Source organism: Heteronotia binoei, chromosome 19 (assembly GCF_032191835.1).
Source record: "Heteronotia binoei isolate CCM8104 ecotype False Entrance Well chromosome 19, APGP_CSIRO_Hbin_v1, whole genome shotgun sequence".
Lineage (NCBI taxonomy): Eukaryota > Metazoa > Chordata > Lepidosauria > Squamata > Gekkonidae > Heteronotia > Heteronotia binoei.
Genome location: NC_083241.1, coordinates 20,067,698 through 20,084,675, shown reverse-complemented (window position 1 = coordinate 20,084,675; position 16,978 = coordinate 20,067,698). Strand labels below are relative to the sequence as shown.

The following is a 16,978-nucleotide window of genomic DNA, read 5'->3' as shown; positions in this document are numbered from 1 at the left end:
CCCCTCTCTTACCATTAAGAAAGCCTTGCTTGTTGAATGGCTGCCTGCTATCAATCAAAAGGAAAACTCTGGAATCCTCTCTCCGTCCCCCCTTTTCTCTGGAGCTGGTGAGATTTTATTTCTGAGCTGGGTGGCCACCCGGGAAGTTTTTTGTGCGGCCGGGGGGGGGGGGGGGCGGGATTTTGCTGGGTTTCTCAAGTAGAGGAAATCAGTAGGTGCCACTTTTCCATGTAGAGGAGAGCCGCCCTCGCGGGGTTTAAAGGCCCAGGAGCAAGGGCAGCAGGACCCCCCACCACCACCACCGCTCACGTGGAGCTGAGGCGGCGGCATATGGGGTTGGCGGGCGGCCTCTTCCTCCCACGGGCGCGCACAAGCGGCCACCCGCGCCCCGGGCGCTTCCTCGCCGAGCAGCAGCAGGGGGCGGCGCTGGGGTGGTGGCCCTAGGCCGGCTGCGCCTATCCCCTGCCGGGCGGGCCTCTGTGGCCGCCTTCGCCTTTCCCAGCGTCAGGGGAGCGGTGGCGGCCCCGTCCTTCCCGGCAGCTGGCCATGGAGCAGCAGCGCTACAGAGAAGTCGCCACGCGGGCCGCGGAGACGCTGCAGACCTACCGGGAGGATCTCAGCGGCTGGCGGAGCTGCAAGCGCACGGTGAGAGGCCCGCGGGGGGGGGGGGGGCGGCTTTGCAGGAGGAGGAGGGACAGCCCAGGCGCGCAGCAGCAGCAGCTGGAAGAAGTGGCACAGCTGGCGGCGGCAGCAGGGGACTCTTTCTCTTCTTGGGCCTATAGGCAGGGCCGTAGCCAGGGTTTTACAAGTCAGGGGGCCCCCTTTCCCATTCACTGCAGGGCTTGCCGCTCCTCAGAAGCTTTGTAGGGTAGGGGCAAAAGCTGGAGGCTCTGAATGTGGTCAGATTGAGACAGCCAAACCTTAAACTTTGGAGTGAAGAAGGGACTGCACCTTGCGTGCTTGGGCGGGGGGGGGGGGGGAGGTTCCTTCCATTTCCTCTCTCCCACCCTGGCACTTTGCAGCCAGCAGCGCTGTGCATCCTCCCCTCCCCTCCCCTCCCCAGCCCATTCTACATGGCCTCCGCTGCCTCCCTCCTCTCTACCTGTTACTTTTGCTGCCACAGTGAACTGTGCCCTGCTCAGCTCTCCTGGCTCTGACTGGCACTTGTGATGCTTCACCAGTTCAGCCATGGTAAAACAAAAATGAGAAAAGCAGACTTCATGCTGAAGGCCCCCTGGAAGTCGGGGGGGGGGGGCTGCCTGGATGTCAGGGTGCAGTGCCCCCACAGCCCCCCTGTGGCTACAGGCCGGCCGACAGGTCTGTTTGTTAAACAAAACTGCAGGGAAAAACCAGAGAGAGGTTCAGTCAGCCCCTCGCTTCCCCTGCTCTCCCCCCCTCCCCCATTTAACGGGATTATATATATATTTTTACCCCTGCATAGCAGTTGGTCCCTGTTCTATGGATGGCACGCAGTGACGTAGTAGAGCCCTGAAGTAGAAGTGTTGGTGGGGGGGGGATCTGCAGCCGGCGGGGCTGGCGTTTTTGACTGATCTCCTGTTTAAGGGGGGACAGGGATCTCACCTGGAAGAAGAAAACTTGCACGTCAAGGAGAAAGTTTCTGCTTTAGCCTTGGTCAGCTAAATGCCTGCTTGCAGGGCTGCATACGAAAGAGGCCGAGGCACCCAAGAATCCCTCGCTTGCAGTCAGTAGAGGAATAGCCCATCTGTCGCTGTAGGCTTCTGCCCTCTTCCTCTGCACATGCGCACCCAGCTTTTTTGAGCTCTCTCGCCTGTTTGAATCTAGCATTTTAGGACACAAGTGATGCAACAACGGGAGTTTCTCTGCCTGTCTCTGTTGTCCTGGGACAGTTCCTGCCTCTATACCCTCTCTTTGCTGAATCCCTGGACAAATCTGGGGAGATGTTAAAGATACATTTTTAAAAATATTAATGGCACATGTGATTGCTAGGTTGTGTGTTTATGCATGCTTGCACACCAAGGCCTCCAGGAGTTAAAATGGTGACTAGACATTTGGGCTGATGCAGGGCTGGATTAACAATTAAGTCAAGAAGGCCTTTAGGGGCCCCAGGCCATCACCCCCCCCCCCCCCCGTTCCCCTCCTGCTTGCATCCCTCCCAGCCAGCACGCACAGCCAGCAACTGAGCTGCTCTTTGCCGGACTTGCCTGGTGCGGCTGCTGCTGGTGTCATTGCCAAGTTTGCTTCTTTCTGCCTCTCCCCCACAGCTTTGTCAAAGGGGTTTTTGAGAAGGTGCATGCAAGGCTGCAGCGGGGCCATGGGCAGTGGGGCGGGCGCTTCGACTCTGAGATAATTTGTGAAGGGCCCCTGAGATTTTGACTGCCTAGGGGCCTCCACAGGGTTTAATCCAGCACTGGCTGGATGCATCTGGAGTCCCCTCTGGACTTTTTTAGTGGTAGGGATTGAACCAGGATTAAATGTCTAGTGCAGAATTGCCCTGTAAGATTCTGCTAAGCATTCATTTAGAGGAAAGTACCCTGATCTATTTAGGCAGCAGAAGCCTTGGCCCAGAAACCAGAGAAGGGCACCTGAGCAGGGTTCCTTCATGGAGAGGGGGTTCTGTCTTGTGCCAGTGCAGCACTGGAGGGTACACCCTACACAGAAACTCCTCCTAGTTCGGTCACTGGTGCAGTTGAGGACCTGGAACAATCTGCCACTGTGTAGCCGGGTAGAGGAAATGTGGGTTTCATCAGGGAAGCAAAGTTTCCTTTTTGCCAAGTCTCATCCCTGAGCTGTATTATCATTATCAAACTTTGCCCTGGAGGAATTCAGAATATTCTTCGCTGATTCCAGCCTTTCTGTCCCCCCACCCCACCACCCAATATAATACACTACTCTTTCTCACAGGAGCATGACAGAAGATCTGGAAAAGGTTCAGATCTCCCCCCTGCCACTGGGTCATTGAAAGCGGGGTCAGAGTCAGGTTCTCTCACTGTCACCTGCATGGCAGGGCTGCTGTGAGAACTGAAAAGAGATGGGTGGTTAGATACAATATAAAATTAGAGGAAGGGAGGATTCTCGAGCACCTATTCCTGATTTGTATTAACTTGGGGGAAAATGAATACCTGATCTCCACATCATTTGGGATGGATTCAGGTTTTATTAGCAAAGTTATTACTTAGCATTACTACCCCCAAATTAATCAGCAAGTTCAGCTTAACCAAAATACATTTTCTTCTGCCTCCAAGGAAATCAGAATAACATAATTTAGTATTTCTTAAACCAGGATCTGAGGATCCTTGAAAGGCCACAAGAATTCCTGTGTGTGCATGTGTGTGTGAGTGTGAGATTCATTTTTTTGCTACACCATTATGCCACACCATCATTCTTTCGTTCTTAAAGGTGTCTCTGAAAGGGGAATTTTGAAAAATGAAATTCTGTAACTATTTGAAATGCAGAGATAGTCAAACTGGAATCCAAACATAAAACTCATCATTACTTTTTAACACAAAATAATGTGCGAGCAAGTTTTCAGGTTCTCCAGAATTCATCAAGTATCTAACTGGGTGAGTGTTGAATTGCATTATTGCGTTCCTGCTGTTTTAAATCTAGAAACAGCAGCAGGAAGACGAAAAAAGTAAAAGATTGCATCTCTTGGGTAGCTTATTATTTACTTATTTCTCTTCCCCCAGAATGAAATTTCTATTTCTTGGAAGCCGTCAACTGAATTTCATGGAAACTTGTAAGTAAAATGCATACAACGTGGGATGCTCACACAGCCGACTCCCCAACACATGTTTGTGGCATTTACAATTCACTCCTAACCAGAGTTATACCTGTCTAAGGCCATAGAAGTCAGTGTGCTTAGAAGGGTTTAACTCTGTTTCGGATTGCACTAATTCCTTCCGCTTGAAATGTTTGCTTTGGCTTTCAGTGCTTGCAACCTTTTTGCAAGACAGCTAAGTTTGGAGGTGTTGCCCAGAAGAGCTGCCTTCAGTTGGTGATTGGGACAGCCTGTGGCTCAGTGGTAGAGCCTCTGCTTTGCATCCAGAGAGTCCCAGCTTCAGTCCCTGGCATCTCCAGTTTAAAAGGTTCAAGTGAGAAGGGATGTGAAAGACCTCTGCCTGAGACACTGAAGAGCCATTATGAGTCAGAATAATCTTGACAGACCAACATTCTGGATGAGGCAGCTTTGTGTTTTTATTTCTAGAAAGCTGGGAAGACTCCATTTTCTATTAGACGAGTGTGTCCTCTTTTCTCTAAAAACGGAATTTGCAACACCCCCACTGAATACTCATGGACCTCCAAAATCCCAGTCCCAGTTTAAGAAATGCTAAATTGTGTTATTCTGATCTCTTTGGAGGCAGGGGAAGATAAACAGGCCAACAAGGTTTCCCATGTCCAGAAGTAACGACGAAACTTCTGAAAGCCATGAGCAAGCTGTCAATTCAACATAAATAGGAAGAAGCTCCAAATATGGAAGCAGACAATAAAATACGAACAGGCAGCTTTGTGCTGTTCTACCACTTCAACAACAAAGGAAATCTTTGTGGGGGAAAGTGGAGCTGCCGTATGCAAAACCCAGTTTGGGTTTCATTTCTATCTTTATTTCTTTTCCCCCTCCTCTGTTCTCCCCTCTCGGATAGATACAAAGCAGAAGGGATTCTGCCTGCAGAACTGGAGGCTGTCTTTAAATGCATAAAACCGGAGGCTGGAGGCCTTAGAGAAAAATGGGATAAGAACGTGAAGGAATTGTTCATCATTGAGATAATTGATGAAGTAAGTACAATACAGGACCCCTTTCTGTGTGTAAGTGGCACCCTTTGGCCACCCCCCGCCCCTGGAAATTGCATTCTGGAATTGAGCCCAGGCAGAAGTCCCAATCCCTACAAATCATGCACCTTGGGGGGAGGGTGCGTGTGAGTGTGTGCGTGTGTAAAGTGCCATCGTCAAGGCAACTTATGGCAACCTTGTAGGTAGGGTTTTCAAGGCAAGAGACAAACAGAGATGGTTTGCCATTGCCTGCCCCTGCGTAGCAACCCTGAGCCTCCTTGGTGGTTTCCCATCCAGATATTAGCCAAGGCCGACCTGGCAAGATCAGGCCAGCCAACACTAAATTTAATATTGGTGACCCTGATGTAGTTCCCTGAGAGTTAATGTGCAGCTGGGTTCACAAATAGGATATAGATTGATTGTGGATTTTTAAAAATCCACAGCAGCATTTGCAGAACCTCCCCTCCCCTCTCGGCCACCTGCTTATAAGATGATCCCAAAATACCAGGATCGGACCCCAAAATACCAACTAGTTTACCATCCCATTCCCCGCAGTGCTCAGCAAAGTGTCCTGGGAACTTTCATGCAGAGTATATAGTAAAGCCCTCTATTTCTCTTGGCCCCAAGATTCAGTGTTCAGAGGTATACTGTCTTTGAACCTGAAGGCTCTACTTTGTTAATGTGGTAGAGCTACCCTCCATGAAATCTGCCAGATCTTTTTTTTAAACTCATGCTTGTTATTACTATTTTCTGTGGCAGAGAATGTTTTGAGAGCACCTTGTTTAGTGCCCTGAGTTTAGTGCCAGGCAGTCTAATGAGTGTGTTTCTGGAGAGCCAGTCTGGTGTAGTGGTTAAGTGTGCAGACTCTTATCTGGGAGAACCGGGTTTGATTCCCCACTCCTCCATTTGCAGCTGCTGGAATGGCCTTGAGTCAGCCATAGGTCTGGCAGAGGTTGTCCTTGAAAGGGCAGCTGCTGTGAGAGCCCTCTCCAGTCCCACCCACCTCACAGGGGGTCTGTTGTGGGGGAGGAAGATAAAGGAGATTGTGAGCCGCTCTGAGATTCGGAGGGCGGGATATAAATCCAATATCATCCAATATCATCATCATCACCATCATCATCATCATCTCTCTTGACTTAGTCATCTCACTCTCTCACACGGTCCTCCATGGGAACATACATCTCTGCAGGTCTTTCCTGTGGATATAATGCCCTCGGCCTTGGGTCAACCATAGCTCTGGCAGAGGTTGTCCTTGAAGGGGCAGCTGCTGTGAGAGTCCTCTCAGCCCCACCCACCTCACAGGGTGCCTGTTGTGGGGGAGGGAGAGGAGATTGTGAGCCGCTCTGAGACTCTTCGGAGTGGAGGGCGGAATATAAATCCAATATCTTCTTCTTCTGCCCAGTGGCAAGAATAGAAGAAGAGCCCTGCTGGATCAGACCAGTGGTCCATCTAGTCTGGCATGCTGTCTCACAGAGTGGCCAACTAGTTCCTCTGAAGGGCCAACAACAGGGCATAAAGGCCAAGGCTTTCTCCTGCTGCTGTGTCCTACTTCTGGTGCTCATAAGTGTATTGCTTTTGTATGTATATATATATATGGAAGCGCCCTTCAGTCCATATGGCTAGTAGCCCTTGCTGGACCTCTCCTCCATGATTCTGTCTAAAGCCATTTGTCCTCGTAGCCATCACCACCCCCACCAGCACAGGCTTTTGTATCAGAGGGGTTTGTCATGGCCAGTACTGGCCCAGAAGAATGATACAAGAATACCAAAGTAGGTATAACCTCTCCACCCCATAAACCTCTAAATGGGGCTTCCTTTGGTGATGGGCTGGAAGGTGCAACTGGTTCCATATGTGCCAGGATGCCTTCCAAGTGGGGGTGGGTGGGGAGCAATCCCACTAGCTGCCAGTTTGTTTCTGGAGTCATTTCCCATGCACAGCTATGTAGTATGGGGACTTTGCAGATCTGAGCAACAGCCATTCTTTGTATGAAACATATTTGTTGGCCTGTTAAGATCTTCGAGGAAAATCCTGCTTTATATGCTGTCTTGTGGAGAGGTTATAAAACCACAACTGAAAGAAGTGGGGCCTTTTTAGTCACGACCCCGATTCTTCCAGGAGATACTAATTTTTTCCCTTGAATGTTTTAGAGAAACATGGAATGCCCACCTGCTTGGTGGGATGTAAAAGGCAAGCTGGACCTGATGACTTCTCTGTTAGAATCAGAGTTGGAAGGGACCTCCGGGGTCACTTAGTCCAACCTTCTGCACAATGCAAGAAACTCACAAATACCTTCCCCAACACACTCCCAGTGACCCCTTCCCCATGCCCAGAAGATGGCAAAAAAACCCCAAAACCCTCCAGGATCCTGGGCCAAACTGGCCTGGAGAAAAATTGCTGCCTGACCCCAAAGTAGGAAACAGCATGTAAGAAAGGGCCACAAGAGCTAAGCACTGATGCAACCCTTCCTGCCCTGCCTCTCATGATCATGATTGGGGCTCTTTAGCTTGGAGAAACGTCGACCGCGGGGTGACATGATAGAGGGTTACAAGATGATGCATGGGATGGAGAAAGTAGAGAAAGAAGTCCTTTTCTCCCTTTCTCACAATACAAGAACTCGTGGGCATTCAATGAAATTGCTGAGCAGTCAGGTTAAAACGGATAAAAGGAAGTACTTCTTCACCCAAAGGGTGTCCAACATGGTTTCTGTTATGTTCTTATGCCTAATTCACAGGGTCAGCATTGCTGTCAGGTGGCCATCTAGCCTCTGTTTAAAAACCTCCAGAGAAGGGAGAGCCCATCACTTCCTCAGGAAGCCTGTTCCACTGAGGAACTGATCTAACTGTTGTTCATATATAGTTTGTAATGGATTTACTGACTTTAATGTGTTAGTTTATTAATGAATTATATTTTAGTTATATATTTATTTTGGTATCTTGTTTTCTTTTGTAAGCTGCACTGAATGTTAGGAGTAGGCTGAATAAATGTGGAGACTGCTACATGCTTTAAGCTGTTTTTGCACTTTTAACGATTTGTTAATTTTAATGGTTTTTATGCTCCCTTTAAAAATAATGTTAGTAACTGCGTGAGTTGCCTCAAACTAGTCTCTGGAGCAGTGATGTATAAGTAAAATAAATAATACAGGCAGTTTAAATTAATTAAATGATACTCCTTGGGTGTCACTTCAGAGTGGTGAGTGGGGGCTCCTCATGTGCTGAGAATGGCTGACACACAAGGCAGTGCGCACTGTAGGATGGGCCACTGCTTGGCACTTAAGCAAGGGGCAACGTGTCTTCGCGATTCTGCCCACCCAGGTTGTGTCCAATATATGGTGTATAAAATACTAGCCAGGCGAAAGGGATCCCTGTTGTGTGCTCCAAGTGTAAACGTACGCATGAAGAAACACACAACAAAGGTGCAACATAACCTTATTGTGCTTTGCAGAACATTTGTATCCTTAGAACTGTCACACCTTCAGCATTAATGAAGATCATTTCTCCAAGAGATTTCTTAGATGTGGTTCTAATTAAGCAGGATGAAGACGGGACAATATTATCAGCAGGTAAGTTGGTTAAAACCCATTAGGGCCAGTCTGCAGTGACTTGCAGCGTGATCTTAAGTATCCTTCTAAGCCCACAGAAGCCAATGGGCCTAGAAGGGTGTGGAAATGTGCTCAGGATTGCCCTGTTGGCAGGAGGGCCGGCGCCAGGGTTTTCTGTGCCCCAAGCACACCCCTCCCCACTGCCTTGGCTCAGCCTTCTCCCAGAAGAGGCTGGGAGAGGATGACAGCGCAGTGCATTTGCTCACCTCGGAGGTGTTTGGAGCAGCTCGGAGGTGACCGAATGCCCTGCCCCCGCTCAGCTTTCTCCCGGGTCTGTGCTTCGGTACAGACCCAGAAGGGGCTGGTCAGGGATGATGGCGCAGCATGTTTACTCTCCTCGGAGGCGTTCAGAGCATCTCCAAGCCCCTCTGAGGTGAGTGAATGCCTCACCACTGCTCAGCCTTCTGCACCTTGTCTGCACTTTAGGGGTGACAGCACAACATGTTCTATTGCCTTAGAGGTTCTCTGAGCACATCCAAGGCAAACAAACAGGGTGGCGGCGCGAGCAGCAAGGGGATGGGTGTCCACCCCCGTGGCCAGGTTGCACCCTAGGCAGCCACCTACCTGGCCTATTGGGTCACACTGACCCTGGCTGCTGGTTCCTCATGAGGGGCAAGATGAATGGACACCACTGAACTGGAAAGCAGAAGTGGAGTCCTCAGAGAATTCTCTCACTTTGGCATTTTGCTGCTCTAGCTCACAAAATCTTATGCTTCAATAAATCCATGAGTCTCTATTGTCCTTTTCTGTTGCTGGATCATGAAGGTGAGGGAGTCAGCAACTCTTCAGCAGTCCCACAGGCATCAGTCCAAAATACTTTTGTCTTCTGAGGATTTTGACTGAGTGGTTCCATTTTTAAAATCTGTTTTATGGTCTTCACGTGGACAGTTTTTGGGGTATTCGTTTAAGCAGCTGCAAGTCATTTTATGCTGTTTTTATGTCCCTGCCTTCTTGTAAGATTGATTTTAGTCATATCCAGGCCTCAGATTCAGCAGGAGCTCACACAAGCACAGCTCCTGAACATTTCTGACGGCTCTCCCTCTTCCTCCCCACCTACTTTGTCCATTGAATAGTAGGTGCAGCTGCATAACAATTGCTAAATTAGGAGAGCCCAGGAGAGCCTCAGGTGAGCTAGTCCTGCTTGGGCTGGCTGGATCTCTAGCCAGCCCAAGCAGGCCTCACTCGCCCAGGGCTCTCCTTTCTTGCATCAGGTTCCTTTTGGCTGCTAATGAGTTATGCTAATAGGTTCCACCACCTATTTTTCTACAAAACGACCCCCGGTCATATCTATTCTGCTGCTCAAGAACATCATCTCGCGGAACTTCAGTGGGAGAAAGGAAAGTTTTAAGACTGATAATTCTTATGCTATTTCTTCTTGGGGAGCTGCCTTAAACAGGACTCTGACGAAACAGCATCAAGCCCTTTCAATTAATGACAATTACAGTTTTATTCAAAAGCACTAAAAGCAGTTTGAATGGAGCACAGGGGAAGCTCTTGAAAGGGCGAGTGGTGGACAGGGAGCACCTCCTGCCCTAACCCCTGCCATTCTGCTCTCCTGGATGATACCCATTCTCGAAGTTTACACAACTTTCTCTTCTATCCTTCATGCTATATTTCTGTCTTTATATTTAAAGATTTGTTTGCAACAACTGCATTTTGTTTCCATATCCTTCCCCCCCCACCTCCTTGCAGCAACCAATGTGGAGCATCCGAAATGTCCACCTGAACCAGGTTATGTGAGGGGACAGAACTATCCCTGTGGCTGTTTCTGCATTCCTGTCCCAGGGTAAGACTTATTTACCATTTAGAACATAAGAGAAGCTAACACTCTGTGTCACACAGTGACCAAAACCCAGGTGCCATCAGGATATCCAACAGCAGGGCCAGAACTCCAGAAGCCCTCCTGCTCTTGCCCCCCCCCCCAGCACCATGAATACAGAGCATCACTGTCCCATCTATGCCTTGTGGCTAATAGCCACTGATGCCCCATATGTTATCCAGTCCCCTCTTGAAGCTTTCTGTGCTTATAGCTGCCACTGCTTCCTGCAGCAGTTAATTCCACATGTTTATTACTCTTTGGGTGAAGAAGTACTTCCTTTTATTTGTTCTAAGCCTATTACTCATAAATTTCATTAAGTGCTCACCAGCTCTTGTATTGTGAAAAGGGGAGAAAAGTACTGCTTTCTCTACATTCTCTGTCCCATGCATAATTTTGTAAACCTCTGTCATGTCACCACTCAGTCATCATTTCTCCAAGCTAGAAATCCCTAACCTCTTCATCCTTTCTTCATAGGGAAGGTGTTCCAGTTCCATTCTGTATTCCCTCTAAGCTGAGTTAACGTGAGCTAGCTCACAGATTTTTAACCTCCAGCTCACACATTTGTGTGTTAGCTCAGGAAAAATGGCCCCAGAGCAAATTAATTTATGCAGTAGCTCACAACTTTAATGCCAGTAGCTCACAAAGTAGAATTTTTGCTCACAAGACTCTGCAGCTTAGAGGGAACACTTGTTCCATCCCCTTAATGTTTTTCATTGCCCTTTTCTACACCTTTCCCAATGCCATAATATTTTTTTTGAGGTACAGTGACCAAAATTTTACACAGTGTTCCAAATGAGAAGGCTCCATATTATGTTACTGACTGATTTGTTTTCAGTTCCCTTCCTAGTAATCCACAGCACAGTTTTTGCCCTTTTTATTGCAGTTGCACAAATAGTTGACATCTTCAGTTAGTTATCTACCACAACACCAAGATCTCTTCCCCTGGCCAGTTACCACCAGTTCGGACCAGTGTTCCCTCTATGCTGAGTTAATGTGAGCTAGCTCACAGGTTTTTAGCTTCCAGCTCACATATTTTTGTCTTTGCTTGGGAAAAATGGCCCCAGAGCAAACTAATTAATGCAGTAGCTCACAAAGTAGAATTTTTTGCTCATAAGACTCCACAGCTTAGAGGGAGTATTGGTTCAGACCCCATCAACATATATTTATAGTTTGGATTTTTGGCTCCAGGGTGCATTACTTTGCACTTGCCTACATGGAACCTCATTTGCCATGTTGACACACACTTTCCCAGCCCCGACAGAGCCCTCTGGAGCACCTCACAGCCCTCCCTGGTGGGCACCACCCTGAAGAACTTAGTGTCTTCTGCAGTCTTAGCCACTTCACTGTTTAGTCCCCCCCAACTACAAAAAATTAACAAACAAATTTAAAAGAACTGGACCTGGTACCGAGCCCTGCAGTCCCCCGTTGCTTACCATCTTCCACTGTGAAAACTGCCCATTTATACTGTTAATTAAGTTGGGGGGGTTTTAATCCACAAGGAGCCCCATGGTGCATGCAGAGTGTTAAAACTTCAGTACTGCAGTCTTAAGCTCTGCTCATGACCTGAGTTCGATCCCCGGCAGAAGCTGGGTTTTCAGGTGGCCAACTCAAGGTTGACTCAGCCTTCCATCCTTCCAAGGTTGGTAAAATAAGTCCCCAGCTTGCTTGGGGGAAAGTGTAGATGACTGGGGAAGGCAATGGCAAACCACCCTGTAAAAAAGTCTACCGTGAAAACGTTGTGAAAGCAACATCATCCCAGAGTCGGAAATGACTGGTGCTTGCACAGGGGACCTTTCTTTTCCCTTTTAATCCACAAGGGGACTTGTCCTCTTATCCCATGACTGCTGAGTTTACTTAGGAGGCTTTAATTAACTTTATCGAAAGCTTTCTGGATGTTTAGAAAAATAGCATCTATGGGGTCATTCTTGTCCGCCTGTTTGTTCACCCCCATAAAGAACTCTAAAAGGTTAATGAGACGAGATCTTTCCTTACAGAATCCATTCTATCTTGCTTAATAGCTTTTGTTCATCAATGTGTCTACTAATTCTGTCTTTAATAACGGATTTTACCAGCTTACCCAGTGTCAACATTAGGCTGTCCAGCCTGTAATTTCCTGGATCTCCTCTGAAACCCTTTTTTAAAGATGGGGGTTACATTAGCTACCTCCAGTCCTTGGGAATGGAGGCAGATTTTAGTGATAGACTGCGTATTTTTTAAGAAGATCCACAAGTTCACATTTGAGTTCTTTCAGACCTCTTGGATGTATGCCATATGGGCCTGTTACAGATGGGTTTTGCTATGATGGCATCCATTAAACAAATACCCCAAACATTTTTTTCCCCCAGTACATTGGTTTAGCAACACATTTTCATTATCTGTAGTGACCACCAAGGAAGTCCTGGATTGGTATACACAGGCAGGCAATGGCAAACTTCCTGTGCTTATCTCCAGCCTTGAAAACCCTACAGGTTGCTATTTGTCATCTGAGACTTGATAGCACTTCCCTCCACCAGTGACATGTTGGTGTCTTGGAGAGCTCTTTTCCTCCTTACAGTTGTGTATCCATCCTTTGGCCTCCTTATGGAAGCAGATGATGACCCTGTTCAGCCACTTGATCAGTGGTGTGATTGGTACCCATGTACCTTCTGTCTTTATTAACGGATTTTACCATCTTACCCAGGATCAGCGTTAAGGCTGACCAGCCTGTAAATATTCCCTTTCCATGTTGAGCTGACAAAATATTGCATGCAAAACAATTAGTTTGGAAGATAGTGTGGCAAATTGCTGACAGGATCCTTTGACTCAGTCCACCACACCTTTGTGGGACTTTGGGAAAGGGGGTTTGTCTCTTCTGGAAACCATGCAGACTCTCAGCCACAGAGTACTCATTATGGGTGACAGCTGATGAGATGTCTGATGTGGACCAGTATTTTCCTTTCTTGAGGGGGTGTATGAGGTTCTGGGACTGTTGGAAAGAGCTTGTGCAGCCAGTCTTAACAGGGCCCACTTCCTGTTTTGAAAACTGGTCAGCTCTCACTTTTCTTGTGTAGAGGAAGTAAGTTATGGAAGGAAAAAGTATAATCTAAGAGTGTTCACCCTATTCTTTTGTGGTTGAAACCAGTGTAGTGTAGTGACTAGAGTGTCAGACAAGGATCTGGGAGACTCAGGTTCAAATCCCCACTTGTCATGAAGCCCACTGGGGAACCTTGACTGATTTCTTACTCTCTCTCTACCTAAATTATCTCACAGAATTATTGTGTGGATATAATGGAGGATGGGAAAAGTCAGGTAGTGGAGCTTCTTGGAAGAGGGCAAGATCAAAATGTGAAAGATAAAAATTACTTCTCTCTCATTTAGGGTGGTGCATGTTTAATTAATTTATTTTAGGGTCTACCCCAAAAGTCTATAATGCCAGAAGCCCTAGATTCTGTCATGGTTGGAGGCATCTTGAGGAGGAGTGACTCTACTCATGTCACATTCATGTATGGCACAGTAGTTGAGGTATATACTCCACTTTAAAGAGGAGTCTATAGTTTGTTTCTTCCTTAGTTTCATTATTCCATCATTGTGAACAGTGCAAAAGTTAAGAACATGACAGGGTGCATCTTAAACTGAGGTAACTGTTCATAGGAATGTAGCCTATATAAGTAATCCTTACTCTGTGAATTATCTGCCTTTTTTCCTCCACTGGCTATAGAAGCACAACCTCTGGGTTTGCCTTATTTTTCATACAATTGGAGAGGGGGACTAACTCAACTGTGTTCTAGAGACTCAAACCTCTCAAAGTAGTTAATGAAGAGTTTGCTGATTGTTATCTTATTGAGGGCAAAATGCTTTGCCAGTTTCTCAAACAATATTCTGGTTTCATTTTGAAAAGGCTGCTTTAGATGTCTTTATGAGAAATTAATAAAGCAGATCTATCTAGTACATCTTTACCTTGACCCTCCATCAACAGAGCTTAGGGCAGCGTTTGTCCCTCTGGCAGAGGAACACATGAAGCTGCCTCATACTGAAAGAAGCTATGAGGCCAGCAGACTGGCATGGGCTCTCCAGGATCTCAGGTAGAGATCTTTCACATCACCTGCCACCTGATCCTTTCAGCAGAAGATGCTGGGGATTGAATGCAGGTGCTTCTGGGTGCCAAGCAGATGCTCTGCTACTGAGCCACAGCCCCTCCCCCAGGTTCCTCCTTACAAAATCCCTGTCAGGTAGATTAGACTGAGACAGGGTGACTGGTGCAAAGTCACCCAGTGAGTTTCATAGCAAATTGGCTATTTAGGTCTTCCAGATCCTATTCTGAAATTATCAACTACACCATATTTCCGCAGTGGCTATTATCAACAGCCAATAGTCAAGCCTGTATACCTCTGAATGGTGGAAAAAATGAAGAAGAGCTGTTGAGTTCATTCCTTCCTGGTTACTTTAGGAAACAAGATGCTGGACTATATGGATTCTTGATCTGATTTAATTGGATTCAGTATATTTTTATTTTTGTTGCATTGGGGATATATATGTGAAAGCCTAGTAATGTAAAGGGATCATGACCACGCTTCCTTGGTTCAAGAATATCTTTGCATGAATGTACTCTTGTCCTGTACTCTGCATTCTTGATTCCAAAGGCTGTGTGCCTAGACATATTTGGGCTTTTTCCTCTCCAGGGACCCAAGCAAAACCCAATTGGTCAGCTTCTTCCAGAGTGATCTAAGCGGCAACCTTCCTCATTCGATCGTCGACTCCTTCTTTGCAAGCAGCATAGCTGAGTTTTACAGCAATCTGACCAAAGCAGTGAAGACACTTGTGGCTTAAGCAATTTTTTTCTCCCTGAGAAAACTGAACTAGCAGAGCTCCTGTATATGTTTGCAGTTTTGTGATTGCAGCTGAGCAGGACAGACATTAATACAGTATCATCAATGGAAATCCCACTGATATTCAGTGGGGAAAATGTAACATCCACTGAAATCAGTTGAGCTTAGAAATTCTGGGTAGTGTCCTGGAAGAAATTCTTCCAATCTAAGAAGTTTTTATACAAGTGGCGCTTCCATTGGGTGTAGGGCACTGTACTTTGGTTGGATCATGCAATCTCTTTTTTCTAGGTTTTTAAAAAAGAAACTACAAGTTCCTAGTTCACAAGGCTGGTGAGCGTGGGTGGAATAGGCTGAAAAGTATGGGTGATGTCTATTGAGGTTAAGGGCAAAGGTTGGTTGGGATTTCAGCGTTTGATGCTCTGTGTATTTCTTCACTCTTCTTGGTGAATAACTTTGTTGTGCTGGATATATGCCAGATGATACTTGTGTACTGTGGTCTGTAATGTCTAGAGTGTGTCAGTGATACATCTGAGCTGAGGGCATTGCTGCCAACTCCACTGATACTCCTGTGGTTTATATGCAGATACTTCATTCTGCTGATGCAATTACTAAACATACACACAGCGGTCCTCCCAAGGATCCTTGCCTTCCTTGCATAACAAGCAAACCTGCTATTAGGAGGCATCATAGGGGAAGAAGCCTTCAAATGTATCCTGACGCAGAAGCCACTATACAGAACCATCAGTAGCCACGCACAAGTCCCATGTGTAAGTAAGGCTTAAGGCACATAGATAAAATTAGGAGGATCATATTGGGTTGAAATGACATCAAAAGAGTTTCCGGCTCAACATTAGGAAGAATTTGGGGGAGGGGTGGTGGCTCAGTGTTAGAGCATCTGCTTGGTAAGCAGAAGGTCCCAGGTTCAATCCCCGGCATCTCCAACTAAAAAGGGCCCAGGCAAATAGGCATGAAAAACCACCGCAGCTTGAGACCCTGGAGAGCCACTGCCAGTCTGAGTAGACAATAGTGACTTTGATGAACTAAGGGTCTGATTCAGTATAAGGCAGCTTCATATCTTCATATCTAACTTCTTGACAGAGCAGTTCCTCAGAGGAACCGGCTTCCTTTGGAGGTGGTGGGCTCTCCTTCCCTGGAAGTTTTTAAACAGAGGCTAGATGGCCATCTGACACCAATGAAGATTCTGTGAATTTAGGAGGAGGTATTTGTGAGTTTCCTGCATTGTGCAGGGGGTTGGATTAGATAAACCTGGAGGTCCCTTCCAACTCTATGATTCTATGATCATGGACAAGGAATTCTGTGCTGAGTGTCCTGGTGGAATGATGCATGTATGGAGCATTAGGCCATCATCATTTGACTAATAGCTTTTTTGAATGGAGAAGACCTTGTGGTCAAAAGTTCTTTATGCCCCTGAGTGTTTTAGATTCCAGTATACAAGGCCACAGACTAAAACTATGGATGCAGTGATTCAGTGCCAATTCTCCATCTGTTGAATGGCCATAAGAGAGAACTTGCTTAGCAGAATAACATGGTTTCAGCTCTTGGTGGACAGCAGTGGAAGCATGTCTGAAGGCTCCTTCTCCCTGAGAACTTTTTCTACCTGTTGAAAACTAGCCTGATAGGGAGAATGCTTCTCGAAAAAATGCTAATCCTCTGCATGCAGGGAATTTTCATATGAGGAAAACATTCAAACTTGATCATGGAAACTGTAGTCTGGTATCATTCCAGGTCGGCATAATGTCATTATGCTAAATGTATCGCTTAAAAACTGGCCTACTTTGCAGGGTTACTGTGAGGTTTTATTGTACAGTATATTAATAATAATAAAGAAAGCAGTTTTTAAATGCCGATCTCTTTTGTGCTTGTATTGCAGTTGGAAAGGTTCTACTAGCTGCCATAAGCCAGCAGTGGCATGGGATAATTCTAAGTTAGCATCAGTGCTTAAAGCAAGGAAGATGGATTTGGACAGCCTGGAATAGGGTTGAACTA

At 46.7% G+C, this 16,978-nt stretch overlaps 1 protein-coding gene across 1 annotated transcript; it reads left to right on the top strand.

Annotated features, from left to right (window-relative positions):
- Nucleotides 1-546: 546 nt before the first annotated feature.
- STARD5 (StAR related lipid transfer domain containing 5) lies at nt 547-15,067 on the top strand. The gene is made up of 6 exons (XM_060260340.1): nt 547-645; nt 3,669-3,718; nt 4,623-4,755; nt 8,191-8,308; nt 10,040-10,133; nt 14,825-15,067. The coding sequence occupies exons 1-6, from the start codon at nt 547-549 to the stop codon at nt 14,970-14,972; spliced, it is 642 nt and encodes a 213-aa protein (XP_060116323.1). The 3' UTR covers nt 14,973-15,067.
- Nucleotides 15,068-16,978: the final 1,911 nt, after the last annotated feature.